Source organism: Triticum urartu, chromosome 2, assembly GCF_003073215.2.
Source record: "Triticum urartu cultivar G1812 chromosome 2, Tu2.1, whole genome shotgun sequence".
NCBI lineage: Eukaryota > Viridiplantae > Streptophyta > Magnoliopsida > Poales > Poaceae > Triticum > Triticum urartu.
The window spans coordinates 549,941,730-549,955,429 of NC_053023.1; the positions used below are offsets into that span (position 1 = coordinate 549,941,730).

A 13,700-nucleotide genomic window follows, 5' to 3' on the forward strand; every position below is an offset into this window, starting at 1 on the left:
AGGGCTAAATTAGGCAAATGTGGTTGTAAATGCCCTTATCGTTTTTTCATAGTGTGTCTTATCAGAAAGTATTCCAAGCCTCCAACCCAAGAGGACCGAACTGTTTTGGATGATAAACTAATCTTGACGTAGTTATTTTACGAGGATCTTTACAGCATATGGAGTACGGTAGCACCATTTATATGTGTTGCGCTGCCATTACACTCTTGAGATGAGGCTGCTACTTTATTCTCTGACCCTTGTCATCAAGAAGACCAAGGCCAGGCAAAGCAATCCCAAGAAACCCCCCCCCCCCCCCCCCCCCCGGATCATGTTCTTTCCCATCATTTCAGTAAAATCGACCCTGCAGGCGCATGTTTTATGCATGCTGAATGACCAGGCAACGCTGAGCAATCAGTCAAGTTCTGAATTATGCAACTGCACATCGCGCTGCACGGGACAGGATTGCCAACATTCTCCTCAACTCAAGTAACCTGGCAATCTAACATGTGTACAGGTTTCAGTCCGATGCATCAGCCACGGCCAGAAACGAAGGCACTGAAAACGGCGTGCCACTGCGGTCCAGCAGATACAACATGCTTGTTCATCAGCACGGAGGGAGAAACCTAATGCTCCCCAGTCGCTATGACACACTAGTAGTAGAAAGGAGCAACCCAATCCCAGCCCGAAGATACTACACTATTACTAGCCTAGCTTCTGGGTGATGACCCCCTGGATGGAGCCGACGAGCGCGAAGGCGCTGACGAGCAGGCAGACGGTGCTGAAGCCCTGGAGGACGAGCCACCGGGTGGACCAGCGGGGCACCTTCCGCTGGATGAAGTACATCTCCACGGGGAAGTAGATGGCCAGCGGCCAGAAGTTGAGCGCGCCCAGCAGCGCCAGGATCTCGTTGAAGTAGGGGAAGAAGATGGCCACGGCCGTCGTGCTCGCCACGTACGCCGTCCGGAAGCACACCCGCAGCAGGTTCACCCTGTAGGCCGGCAGCAGCGGCACCTTCACCGTGTGGAAGTCGTTCACGAACCCGCTCCCCGGGTACCGCTCCGCGAAGTGCCTGTCCGCGAACTGGTAGATCGGCTGGCTGTACACCTGCTCACATTTTGTTTTGCTTCGTATCAGTTCAGAGCTCTGCATTCTGTAATAAAATCGCTCTGCAGAGTTTCAGGGTTTTTGACTTTTGGGCAGTAGTACCTGGTAGCCGCCGAGCAGGTGGAGGATGATGCAGGCGTTGGCGAAGTCGATGAGCCAGTAGGGCTCGTAGAAGCCGAAGCCGGTGAGGAGGTTCCCCGGCGCGTCGTTCCCGAAGGCGGCGTAGCCGAAGCAGCCGCAGCAGAGGTAGAAGAAGGTGGTGACCAGGATGGAGATGATGGACGCCTTCTTCATCGTCTTGTTCTCGGCCGGTGGCGACTTGAGGGTGTCCTACAGTGTGTATTGGCACATGCACGAGCGAAACAAAACAACGTGTCATCCTGCTCAGTGGTTTACTGACAGTACTACCAAATACAGTAAGTAATTCTGAAAAGACGGATGATACTAGGAGTATTACCTGAATTTCTAGGAGGATCAAGGAGTACGGGTACGCGAACGCAATGTCGCCGATGGCCTGTGAGACGCGCCATACCTTGGCGACAGGGGTTTTCATTGGGACGCCCGTTATGCTCCCTTTGATGACGCCGTTAGCTGAAGAACAAGCGTGTCAATTTTGTGTCATTTTTCAACGTTTATACTGAGATCATCGACTAAGTAATCTGACTGGCTGTCCGGGTCTGGGAGATAAGCAGGGCGTAGTACTTACAGATGGTGCTGGCGAGGCCAAGGCCGAGGCCGATGAAGGCGTAGGAGAAAGACATGACCGCGGCGACGACGGAGAGCCACGCCATGTCGTGGAAGTCCGGGATGGAGGAGAGGAGGAGCTGCACCCCGCCGAACATGAGCATGTAGTAGCTGCCGTCGAAGCTGCAGGGCGCGTCGTGCCCGTGCGCGTGGTAGCAGTTGGCCTTCAGGATCGCCCTGCAGCATGCAAAACAATCGATCTGAGTTATGTATCTCTGCAAATCGAGCAGCAGCACGTACTAAACTACTAATAGCACAAAGGGAAGGCAAAATGATTCTAGTAATCCAATTAATCCACTTGATTCTTGCTTGCTCAACCGACGCTGCGATGCAACTGGTGATGACCGGCGAGGCGGCGGCTACCTGATGCTAGTGGCGGTGGTGAAGGTGTACGCGACGCTGCAGCCGTACAGGCTCAGGTACTGCAGCGAGCCGCAAGCCCAGGTCTGCTTCTTGCCTGAGCACGTTGCCAGAGTGATGCACCGATCAAATCACAGTACCACAGCACGGGCGAGCAGTAGCACATGCACATACAAGCTGAATAGCTTTGCATGCTTGAGTATATGTAGGTTGCTAAAGGATAGTACCGAGGTAGACGCGGACGGCGTCCATGTAAGAGCGGTTCCTGGGCCCCTTCTCGGCGTCCTGGCAGCGGTAGCAGTCGGAGAGGAGGGAGGCGGAGACGTAGGTGACGACGGCGAAGCACAGCATGCACGCCGGCCCGGCCACCCACCCCAGCTGCGCCACGCCCCAGGCCAGCGACAGCACCCCGGACCCGATCACCGCCGTGATGATGTGCGCCGCGCACGTCCACTCGGTCCCTGCAGCAGCACGGCACGGCACGGCAGGACACGCCGGTCGCCGGGCCGGCGGCGGCAGCAGCAGCAGCGTAAGCAAACGAAGAAGCAACCGCGCATCGCGTGTTAGGACTTAGGAGGAGGTGCGTGGCGCCATGCATACCGGTCCGGGGCGGGCTCCCGTCGTCGTCGCACCGGCCGTCGACCACCTGGAGGGAGTGCTGCACCGCCATTGCCCCGGCACCGCGCAGAGGCTCGCCCTAAGCCAAGCTTCGCGCCGCTTCCACGGGAAGAGACTGGAAGAATTAATGGGGTTCAGCCAAGAACCGCGGAGCTATACGGCGGCACACGACCGGAGCGATCGAGCACGTAGCGACTGTGGGTGCGTGGGTCCCGCGGGGACGTAGCGGGTAGGTTGCCCCTTTCTCAATCGGTTTTGACTGTCAGCTGGTTCGTGGCGAGCGGGTGGAGAAGGAGCTAGCGGAGACGAGACGAGAGTGAGACAGGCATCGCCATGCCGGTGAACCTCCGCGGACCAGTGCGTGCGTGAATCTTTGGTGCCGTCGCCGTCGCGATTCTGTCCGCTTCTTTTGGACGCGGATCCCGTAACTTTTTCCCTTGCCCGAATTAGTGAAGCTGGACCGCCGGAGATACGCAGGCCAGCTTGGGCGAGTGTCTGTGAATCTGGTGAGAGTATCTTCTCTATCGACCGAAATGTGACGGAAATGTGGATGCGGATATGATGAATCAAGGATCGCGGGATAAATTCCGGTGGATTCGGACCGGCGTAGTGATGGCATTTGGATCTGAAGATAATCAGGGGCTATGTTTAGCATGTGGGCTGCCAATGCACATGCATGCAGCCGGTTGGTCCATTGAACTGCACCTAGAGGTAGGGCCGTAAGGGTTAGGACTTAGGACCATACTAGTACAACATAGAAGGACGTTTCCGCGTGGGATGCTATGCTCGAGATTTGGCAGCAAATGACTGCCCATGCCCATCCCACAATCGTTTATGATCTTGTCTCCAATCTTTATAGGCAATGTGTCGATAATTATGCATGACCATGAAAATGCCACGGTGCTGTGTAAATGTTGAAGAAGGCTTAAGAAAAAATGGCTAAAGAGGCAATATAAATTGACACATGAGAGTATAAGTGATTGACAATAAATTTTCCGTGTCTGCCAAATGCTAGGCCTGACCGTCACTTTTTTCACAAAGCGCGAGGCCAAGGCCCTGTTTGGTTCAGATTTTATCGACGGATTCCGCTGCCGCGCGGCAAAATCTGAACCAAAGGACGAACCTAGTAGAATCCGATTCCAGAAATCCGCTGCCAAAATATGTACCAAAAGCAGAAGCAGCCCAGGACGTGCTTTCCAAAATTTGATTCCGCTGCGGGTCAAAATCTGAAAAAGTTATATCAGCTGGTTTGCCAAATGACCTACATCTTTTCACATCAGATTTTCCACAGTTGTTTTTCCACAGCAGATTTTTCACATCTGCTTTTAGAAATCCACAGCCGAACCAAACAGGGGCCTAAAGGTGAGGACAGCATGAGGAGCGCCGGCGCCAGCGAGGCCGAGCTGTGCACGGGTGGGAGTTGGCAGGAGCGAGTCAAAAACTTGACATGTGCGTGCGCGTGTGTGTATGGGTGGGGGAGAGGGGGGTGGCCGGGGGCGACAGCTAGCACGACGTCGGGGGGAGGGCGGGACGATGTGGCGACGCGCGGCATCGCCCGCCGACCAAGGGGGCGGAGGCCAACGGGTGAACAAGAGGAGGAATAATATCAGTTTAAGAACGAAGAGTGCCTGATCTATTTCCAGCCGTTGAATCAAGACCTAGTGGTCCTCACAAAAGTGGCCGCTGCAAAAAACGTTTTCAGGTACTATCTCCATTTCAAATTACTCGTCGCAGAAATGGATGTATCTCCATTTCTCGGGCAAGTAATTTGGAATGGAGGGAGTACCTAGCATATGGTAGTCCCTTAATTTTACGTATCTTACCCCAAAAAGAAAGCAAAGCCTCTCGACTTGATGCACCTAACCAATTTTTATTGAAAATATACTTAGATATCAATACCGAACAACTTTACCAAATTGGTACCATTTCCATGGTCACTCGCTCGCAAGCGCCATACCCAGGAACGTGCTAGTGGTCAGTTGGTCACGAGGAGGCGTCACCCTTGGCCTGATCTGATAGAGTCCGGGTATTTGGACTTGCGGGGAGCCTACCGCCGCTGCTAGTGCAAGCTTGCAGATAGATATAGGAGTACATGCTGGGGTAGTACAGTAGCTTTCTCTCAACTTCTCTGTTGACTTGACGGTCCAATTGTAGTCGCTCGAGAAAACGACCCTTCCGGCCGAATTGGGCACGACATTCTCGCGCATGCTAAGCACCAGATAGATCGTGACAACCCGGAGACGACGAGTTGGCAATGGCATCCAGGGAGAACGGCCAGCACGCCAGTGCGGGGAGGGAACACTGATGTGTACGTTGTTTTCACAGTCATGGGGCAAGCATGCGCCCATTAGACATCGTAGAGCATTTTTTTTATTTTTAGGCAAATTGGAAATTAGAAATTGTAGAGCAGACATTTGGAAACGGGCTAGGCTCCTACCGGCCCAATCTATGGTCTACGAAGTGTCTCGAGGCCACTTTGGGCCTGGAGATCCATCCAAGCTTTAGTAACAAGTTGGATGTCCTGTTTTTCTAGGAGTATTACAAAAAAACTGGGATGGCCCGAGGGTCAAACTGCGTGGATGGGCCGGGAAAAGAACAGCACCGGGCTTTGTGGGGAGCCTGGTAGGCCGACGGGTCGGTTAGATAAAAATCAAGGCATAAGCCGAACACTCAGTACAGCCACTCGTATAAAAAAAGAAAGAAGGGTGGTTTCGCAGCAACGAGCGACATGAAATGAGAAGAAAAGTAGTGTACCTGAAGCTGATGGAAGCGGTGATGGTGTAGGCAATGCCGTAGCCGAACAAGGCTGTTTGCTGCAAAAACTGGCAGACCCACGCGCTGTTGCTACCTGGCAAATAATACAGTATGATTTTTTTTTCTTCCAGAAATGACCAGCCATTATTTTATTTTATTTTTTTGCGGGTCAATGACCAGCCATTAGGAACTAAACTTTTTACGCTAGGAGTAATAATATACAAATTCACAAACAAAAAGAGTAATAATATACAAAAGATCATAATGAAAGCGGAAACAGGGTTGCTAGTAGGTTCCGACTTCCAACAATGTTTTTATTTTTTGAAACAATGCAAAAAGCTTGACACTTTCATTGAATAAGAAGATTTTTAGAGGTATTGGCCAAAGGCCGAAATACAAGACATCACTCTCAGTCTCGCACGGTATTACATTACACAAATATTTAACCCCGGCGAGGCACCACAAAGATGCTTCCTTTTTAATTCTAGCAACTATGACACCCATCATCAGAATCATGGTGTTGCGGAAGGCATTCGCATTTTGCTCCTTCTAGATTTTCCATTAGATAAGCAACATAAGGGCATCTCCAACGCTGGCTCGCAAATTTGCTCCAGCATCTGTTCGCGGATAAGGGAGGACCGGTCCGCAGACACTGATGCCGGATGCCAACATTCAACGTTGTCCGCATACATTTCAATAACCTTTTGACCTAACCAGACGACATTCGTGCAAACATGACAGATTTTATATAAACTAGACGACATTCATGCGAACACGACGAATTTTCATCATTACATTTTGAATATCTAGAAATAAAAGAAAAACGTACCGACCTGAACCTATCCTACGGCGGCCTCCGGTGTCCCAGCACGTGTTGTTCCCTTCCTGGGACCGCGTCCTCCATCCTCGTCTCCATGAGCACCGGAGATAGCGGTGGACTAACGAGCAGCTCGGCTCGTTAAGCTCGTACTGGTTAAGCTCGCGCTCGTTAAGGCTCGGCTCGTTAAGCTCGTTAAGATTAACGAGCAGAAAACTCTGCTCAGCTCGGCTCGTTTGAAACTCATTAAGCTCATGAGCGCTCGCGAGCGCTTGTTAACAGATTATAATGTGTTACCATATACATGTTAAATGTCTAGGTATGGTTTGCAAGATGAAATATGGTGACTATAAAAAGAAATGAAGTAGTTTGTTGCCTCATATGTCGATTAGATAAATAGATGGGTTGAGGAGTTACAAAAAGTTTGTCACGTAAGATAAAAATATGTATTGTGTTGTTACAAACGAGCTTAACGAGCTACTCGTGAAACTCGTTAGCTCACTCGTTAAACTCGTTAAGATTAACGAGCTAAAATCAATGATTGACTCTGTTCATTAAAAAGCGAGCTACGAGCTTAACGAGCCGAACTATCGAGCGCTCATTAAGCTCGCGAGCTACGAGCTTTTGGTCCAGCCCTAACCGGAGATAAGACAGATGAAATGAAGCTGCGGTCTCCAACAAGGAAGAGTAGACCATGAGAGACGGACCGACCCATATGGGACACAAGGCCCTGCCACCTCCTATGCCCTACTCATCCTCGAAGGAGTCCGTGCCTTGTTCGCTACTAGTGGACGTGAGGTCCACGATGAAAATGGTGGCGCCGATGCTCTCGTCGTCCCACCGGCCCGCCCGAAAGTTCGTCGGTGGCGCGTAGGAGGCGCAACTTGCGTTTTCTTGTCCGTGATCGCCTGCAGCTGCGCCCCTGCGATGACCTGCTCCGGGCGAGTGGCGGCAGGCGACCTCGTATATCGCACGTTGCTTGCAACGAAGTTGGGGTTCGTCACAGCCTCCTAGCTCACGCGCTCGCCGTCAATTTGACACCCTTCCCACCAGCCGGGGCTGCTCTAGGAGGAACATGTTATACCGTTGTTCCTCCCACGCCTACCAGAATGCCAACATAGGCGCTGGCTCGGCCTGCTCTTCCGCACTGGCGGCATTGAAGTGCGCATGCGCCTGCTCCATGGTAAAGCCGACATGCACATGCGCGGGATACGGTGCAGTGTTATGAGAGCCCGTCTCCATCGTGGTGTTGTCCTCGTCGTCGGAGACCTCGGGCGAGCTGGCCGGCATGCCAGCCTCGACCCGCCTGGCACGACGGCTCTAGCAAGTGGCCAGCGTGCTTCATTCCGTTGAAAGGCTCTCCCACAGAGCGTTGCCGCCTGCAGTCATGACGAATGTGGTGCAAGGAAGAAGGACGTGGAGCGGTGCATCAATGCATGATACCGAAGTGGGTTTCTCGACTGACGAGCCTGCTTCATGGCGGCATACGGACAAACGGGGCATTGAACGGGCATGGTAGATATATGTCCTGTCCCGTTCAGTAACGCGTTTCCAGCATTGAACAAACATAGACACCAGGGACGCACCCTCGGCCGGTGTGCGGCTTCAATGCTGGAGCCAGTGAGAGGTCTAGTCCGCTCTGGGCCAACTTCAATGTGGAGCGGCCGCTCTGCAGAGGCATGAAAGCGGGTAGCTAGCGACGGGTGGGAATGTGCGCGCGCGAGGGAGGATGGTTTTGGATGGGTCAGGATGGTCAGAAGCGGGTATGGCTACAGTTCGGACGGCCGTGAAGCCCCTTAGTTTGTCTCCGATTTGTGAAAAAGTTTTGTCCGAACGATTTGAAGGCTAGCGTTGGAGATGCCTCAATAAAAGACACACGCCCTTCAAAGTTGTGACATCATGAACATCGCTGCTCCACCATTGCTTCACGGAAACCATACCTCCCCACTCTGTTGGGTGTACATCGTGCAAGCCAAGCTAGGCTTTAATCATGCCCCCAAACTCTCACGGTGTAGCCACGTTGAAAAAGAAGGTGGGCCGCCGACTTTTGGACCCGCTTGCCCCAAACTTCCAACAATGTTGGCATATCCGTATCGCTTCATTATGGACGAAGCACGTTTGGTCCACCCCCAAAAAAAAAAAGAAGCACGTTTGGTCCGGCGGAAGAATCCACAGGGGTTACGGATTAGGGTCACAAATCAAACAGCCGCGCCACGCCCACGCGGCAGCTGCACATTGGCTGTAACTTGTAAGACTTGTCTCATGCCTTGCCGAGCTCAAACGGACCACCACCCCCTTCCCGTTGTTGCTTGACAGTCCCGCTAGCCATAGCCAGCTGTCCTGCTCTGCAGTCCCAAACACGAACCCGTGCACTGCGACCAGTTATATTAAAGAAATTAGTGGTCTCTAATCAGCGGGGCAGTTTGATTAGGAACGTGCCCCCAAGCCGTTTGCGCGCCCTTTTGACGAGCTCCACAGAATGCCTGGTCCAGCCGCGAGATTCACGAGCCTTCTTCGATCGATCTCTTGCTCCAGTGGTGCTCGTCTCCGCTCCTGTGTCTCTCAGAGTTTGTGTTTCCTTCGCTCCGGTTACACACCAGAAGCAATAATGTGATGAAGATTGCAAGGTACAGAAGCACCATGGGCGACAGAGACATCAATGGAAAGAATAGGTAAGGAAGACAAGAAGAACAGAGACGTGACTTCATAATTTGCCCCCCCCCCCCCCCCCTTGTGTAACACATGTAGCTTTGTTTAATACGCTAAAAAAAGACACTGTATCTTTGTTTAACAACTTGATGCCCAATGTGTGGCTATGTTGTCTCTGTCAGACTGTCACTCAATCGCGGCGAACAGTGAACGGATACAGCTACACGCTCATTAACTATAATATCATCTTGTCTGAAGATTTGGATTAGGAACAGTTGGACAGAAAAGATGCCAAGAAACGGAAAAGGACGGGCGGGACGTGGATTGCGTACCTAAGTTGCGCTCGACGGCGTGCGCGTAGGTGCGGTTGCGGTGCGGGCCGTGCTCCGGGTCCGGCGACCGGTAGCAGTCGGCGAAGATGGTGGACTGCAGCGCCGTCACGGAGGCGAACACCACCATCATGCCCGGCCCGGCCACCCACCCCAGCTGCGCCATGCTCCACGCCAGCGACAGCACCCCGGACCCGATCACCGCCGTGATCACGTGCGCCGACGCCGTCCATTCGTTCCCTGCGTTCCAATCCAATGGCGGGGTCAGCAAACATCGACGACCAAACGCAACGAGAGACAAGGATCCAAAGAAACCGATCGATGGATGGATCGACGGGGATGAGGTTCGGTCCGGGCGGGGCGCTCACCGTTCCTGACGATGTTGAGATGGCGCTTCGGCCCGTCGGAGGAGATGAGAGGGGCCGTGGCGTCGCCTCCCCCTTCGCCGAACGCCATCGTCGGAGGAATTCCGCTCCCTTCCCTTCCCGGCCGGCCGGCGGAGAGCACGGATGGGGAATCGTATCACGGAGCCTCGCTGAACTGATTGGAAAACTTCTTGGCAAATGGTGGCTCGATCGGTCAGCTGTTATTTGAGGAGGCACTGATGCGTCGGTGGATCGAGAGGACGAGGAAAGAGACCTATTGTACTAACGGGAATCGCATGCGTGAGAGGCTCTGCTGTGACTGGCTCCTCGAGTGTTCGCCGCGTGTAGGCCTCCACACCGGTGTGGTGAGGTGCTGCTACTTGGCGCCGCTTGATTGCACTGTGGTCAATTCACACGGAGGTACAGCGGGGCACTCCGTAATTGCAGCGAATCTTTCGGGGCCACAGATTGTATGCGGAAACCAAATTTGGTTTTGAGAATGTTACTATGTGCAATCATTGCAGCATGCATGTTTTGTTCTTCGAACAATCGAGTATTCTGGATCTCTCCCGAACAAACCAGATTTACCTGGGCAGGGGTAAACTGTTTGGCATTTTGTGAAGTACACTAGACTTAGCTCCCCTAGAATGGACACGGTATCCGTCCGCATGCATGCTCGGACGTATCCACAAGAGGGCGGACATACAACCGTGTACCTCAAATCGTCCGGACACTTTTCAAATGGAATTTAAACAAACCGCATGATTTTCATGAAAGTCCGATGATTTTCATTTAAACATCCCATATTCCTGACGTTTCTGACATATTTTATTAAACAAAAGCAGACATTGACATTTTTTTTGAAAGCGTACACCCGTAGGTATACGCGCTACTTGTATTTATACATCAAGGACAAGGAAGTCAGTACATGAACTCGTACAAATACAAACATACATAAAGGATACAAACAGTGCGGCTGCCACCACCAAACTGCAGCAGAGTTGGTCCATCGCCTTCTCCGTACAAGCCGAAGATGCTCAATGCCAGTGTCTTCCGCCGTCGAAACTGCTGTAGAAAACCACCGACGACGTGGAGCATGAAACCCAGAGCCGATGAAGCCCCTCGCCCTCTGGCTTTACTAAGCCGCAATAGCCTCTCAGCCTAAAGACCAGGATGAAATTTGGTAAGGATCCGGCGGCCGGAGGCAACCTCTCTCCATGAGGCGCTCTTCGAGCTGGCATCGGCTCGGATATAGGGATTTGACCACTCTGCCCACACCGAGACGGCCAGATCCACGCGCCACTACCCCGTACCGATGCATGGCGGCTGTCGTGGACTTAACACGGCAGATGCCCTAGCAAAAGGATTTAGGTGTGGAGCCATCGCAACTAGGTTAGGTTGAAGGGGTTAAACGGGAAAAAGGACACAGAGAGTTTACCCAGGTTAGGCCCCTCTCAACGAGGTAAAAGCCTACTCCTGCTTTAGGTTGTATTGCTTGGGTTTCGATTACCATGGAGCGAATACGCTTGACCTAGTTCTCGTTCAATTGTTTCTTGAGTTAACCCGCCGTCGGGTCACCCCTTTATATACAGGTTGATGCCCGGTGGCTTACAGAGTTCCGGCCGGCTCATACACAATGTGTCCAACTCGGTAACTAACTAAGCTTGCCTTACAGTACAAGTTAAACATATGGCGGCTCACATCCATGGGCCTCAAGTCGTCCCCGGGTCTTGGGCCTTCAATAAGTTTGCTCTATGAACCGCCATCTTCATCTCTTCTTGGGCCTCGTTATTTTAAGCCGCCAGTGAAATGACCTGCCCCCCTGGGCGGGTCATACCTAGTAGTTATATCCCCAACATTAGGCCCCAGGTTGATTTGAACTTGTTCACATCAATCTTCAGCACTTGACTTAACAGAATTTTCCATCGCTAATCCCTTTCCAATTCATTATAACCCGCCTTGATGTCACATCTCAGAATTATGTTAACCACCATGACATCATCTTGCATTAACTTCACACGAAGCCCAGAACATCTCAACATATCTTTATCTTTAATGGATCTCCCGAAAATCGAGGCGTCCGCGTAGCCACATAATCATTTTTTCAGCCTCCTCGATTCCTGCGCATGCCATTTATCCATCTCCTTATAAATAGGGACAGGGGTCCTTTTCACTTTTTCACCCTTGCCCCCTCGTCTTCGCCTTCCTCCTCGCAACGTTCCTGTGTGCCCAAGCTCCGCCGCCGTCGGCCTTCGTCATCTGCCTCGACTGCGGCCGCTGCATCAACCTGAACGGATCAGAGCACTGCGGCGCACTTTCGCTGTTCAACTGCATCAGTAAGTACTCCTCCTCCCATGTAGCAGATCTCCATTAGGGTTTGCCCAGTTCGTCGGAGTTCTTCTCTGTTCTTCTTTTCCTTATTTAGATCACGTAGTTGAATCTGAACATGATATTGAAGACGCGCGGTAGTAGCTTAACATCCCTTTTCCAATCGCAGTAGATGTTTTTTCTGTATAAGATCCATCTGAACATATGAGTTATTCCACTGCCTTCACTTTAGGTCTAGAATTTATTTCCTTTTTCTGAACCTCTATAAATCCAAAATTTTAGCACCAATTCGTGAAATCTGTTTGTCCATGACTTAGCAAAAATCACTCATAGATCCACTCCACTAAAAACGTGCGGGTGGTTCATATAATAAACCACAACCCGCCATATAGCATTAGTCCCCTTGTTAAGCCGGCAAGATATGTTCTTCACACGCATAACCCGGTATTGTCTTCCGGTTTAGCTATGTCATTCTTGGTAGCACTTACTTTTTGATGACTAGCCGACTTAGCATCAGAATCCTTAACCCGGCAATATTTTCCTTTGTAGTAAAAAATGTCTAAAGCGAAGACCGTCACCTCATGCAACTGGGTCGTTTCCTGGGTCCTCGAGGAAACATTGAACGAATATGTTCAAACGGGCGTCTTAGCCAACAAAGATGTCATCCATTGGAGGGTCCCAGGCATAGAAACCCCTCCTGAGCCCAAGGAAGGTGAAGTAATTGCCTTTACTGATCATCTGCTCCGAGGTTTTACTCCTCCCGGCTCGAAAATCTTCCGTGATGTGCTGCACTTTTTCAAGCTCTACCCTCAAGATATTGGGCCCAATTCCATCTCAAACATTTGCAACTTTGAAGTGTTCTGCGAGGAGTACCTACAACAGGAGCCCACTATAGAACTATTTAGGGAATTTTACTATTTAAACCGGCAGACTGAGTTCACAGACGGGCTCAGCCTAGAGTTAGGTGGCATTTCGCTTCAGAGGTAGAAAGAAGCCACCTTCCCAGGCGCCAAACTGCCCAGTCATCCCAAGGACTGGAACCAAACTTGATTTTACTGCCAAGACACTTCTCCAGAAGGAGAGAATCCTCTGCCAGGTTATCGTGAGAACCGGCTTAGCAACAGGCACCCTTTGCCAGAACGGATCAGCACAGAAGAACGGGCCAAATATATGCCCGTCTTTTCAAAGAGCAGAGCCTTAATGGCTAACGGCTTGACTAGAATCAATCTAGTCCGATGTTGGGTCGCATGGAGAATTCTGCCCTTAAGCCGCCGATCCGGCTTAATGTGCGAGTACACTAGAGATGCCAAAGATCCCCAACGACACTGCCAGATAGTGCTAACTGATGAAGACATCAATGACATGACCAAAACCCTGCTGAACGAGAGCTTGGCAGATTGCAGCAAAACATGGTTAAATCCTTTCTGTGTAATCAACAAACCGCCAACTGTAAGTATTTAAACGATTTCCAACTTTAGTCATCTTCCGTTGAATTATTTTCTTAGCCATTTGATTGTTGCAGGCCGACTCTTCTTTCTGGAATAAGAAACTTCAAGATAAACCGGCGAAAAAGACCCGAACAAAGAATAAGGCTCCTAAAAAGCCTGCCAAGAAGAAGACCAACCCCTCTGAGTTATTTGACTTGGATGA

General features: G+C 51.4%; 1 protein-coding gene across 2 annotated transcripts; it reads right to left on the bottom strand.

The window, feature by feature from the left end:
* Window positions 1-441: 441 nt before the first annotated feature.
* Window positions 442-10,094, bottom strand: LOC125538683 (probable amino acid permease 7). Of its 2 annotated transcripts, XM_048701952.1 has the most exons (8): window positions 5,563-5,581; window positions 2,791-2,923; window positions 2,418-2,651; window positions 2,194-2,287; window positions 1,793-2,007; window positions 1,544-1,677; window positions 1,189-1,416; window positions 442-1,086 (listed from the first exon to the last, which is right to left on the bottom strand). In XM_048701952.1, exons 2-8 carry the CDS (start codon window positions 2,858-2,860, stop codon window positions 685-687), a joined length of 1,377 nt encoding a protein of 458 aa, XP_048557909.1. In that variant the 5' UTR covers window positions 2,861-2,923; window positions 5,563-5,581; the 3' UTR covers window positions 442-684. The 2 variants fall into 2 exon arrangements, with proteins under 2 accessions (XP_048557909.1, XP_048557908.1); XM_048701951.1 differs by lacking the exons at window positions 2,194-2,287; window positions 2,418-2,651; window positions 2,791-2,923 and adding exons at window positions 9,361-9,597; window positions 9,726-10,094 and having other exon boundaries at window positions 5,563-5,656.
* Window positions 10,095-13,700: the final 3,606 nt, after the last annotated feature.

What these genes read in the sequence shown, in the direction of transcription:
- LOC125538683 (XM_048701951.1), bottom strand. Translation starts at nt 9,813, where the DNA reads ATGGCGTTCGGCGAAGGGGGAGGCGACGCCACGGCCCCTCTCATCTCC. An exon ending in TCTCAACATCGTCAGGAACG is followed by an intron (nt 9,598 to 9,725) that starts GTGAGCGCCCCG and finishes ATTGGAACGCAG; the next exon opens with GGAACGAATGGACGGCGTCG. An exon ending in ACCTGCTCGGCGGCTACCAG is followed by an intron (nt 1,087 to 1,188) that starts GTACTACTGCCC and finishes AAATGTGAGCAG; the next exon opens with GTGTACAGCCAGCCGATCTA.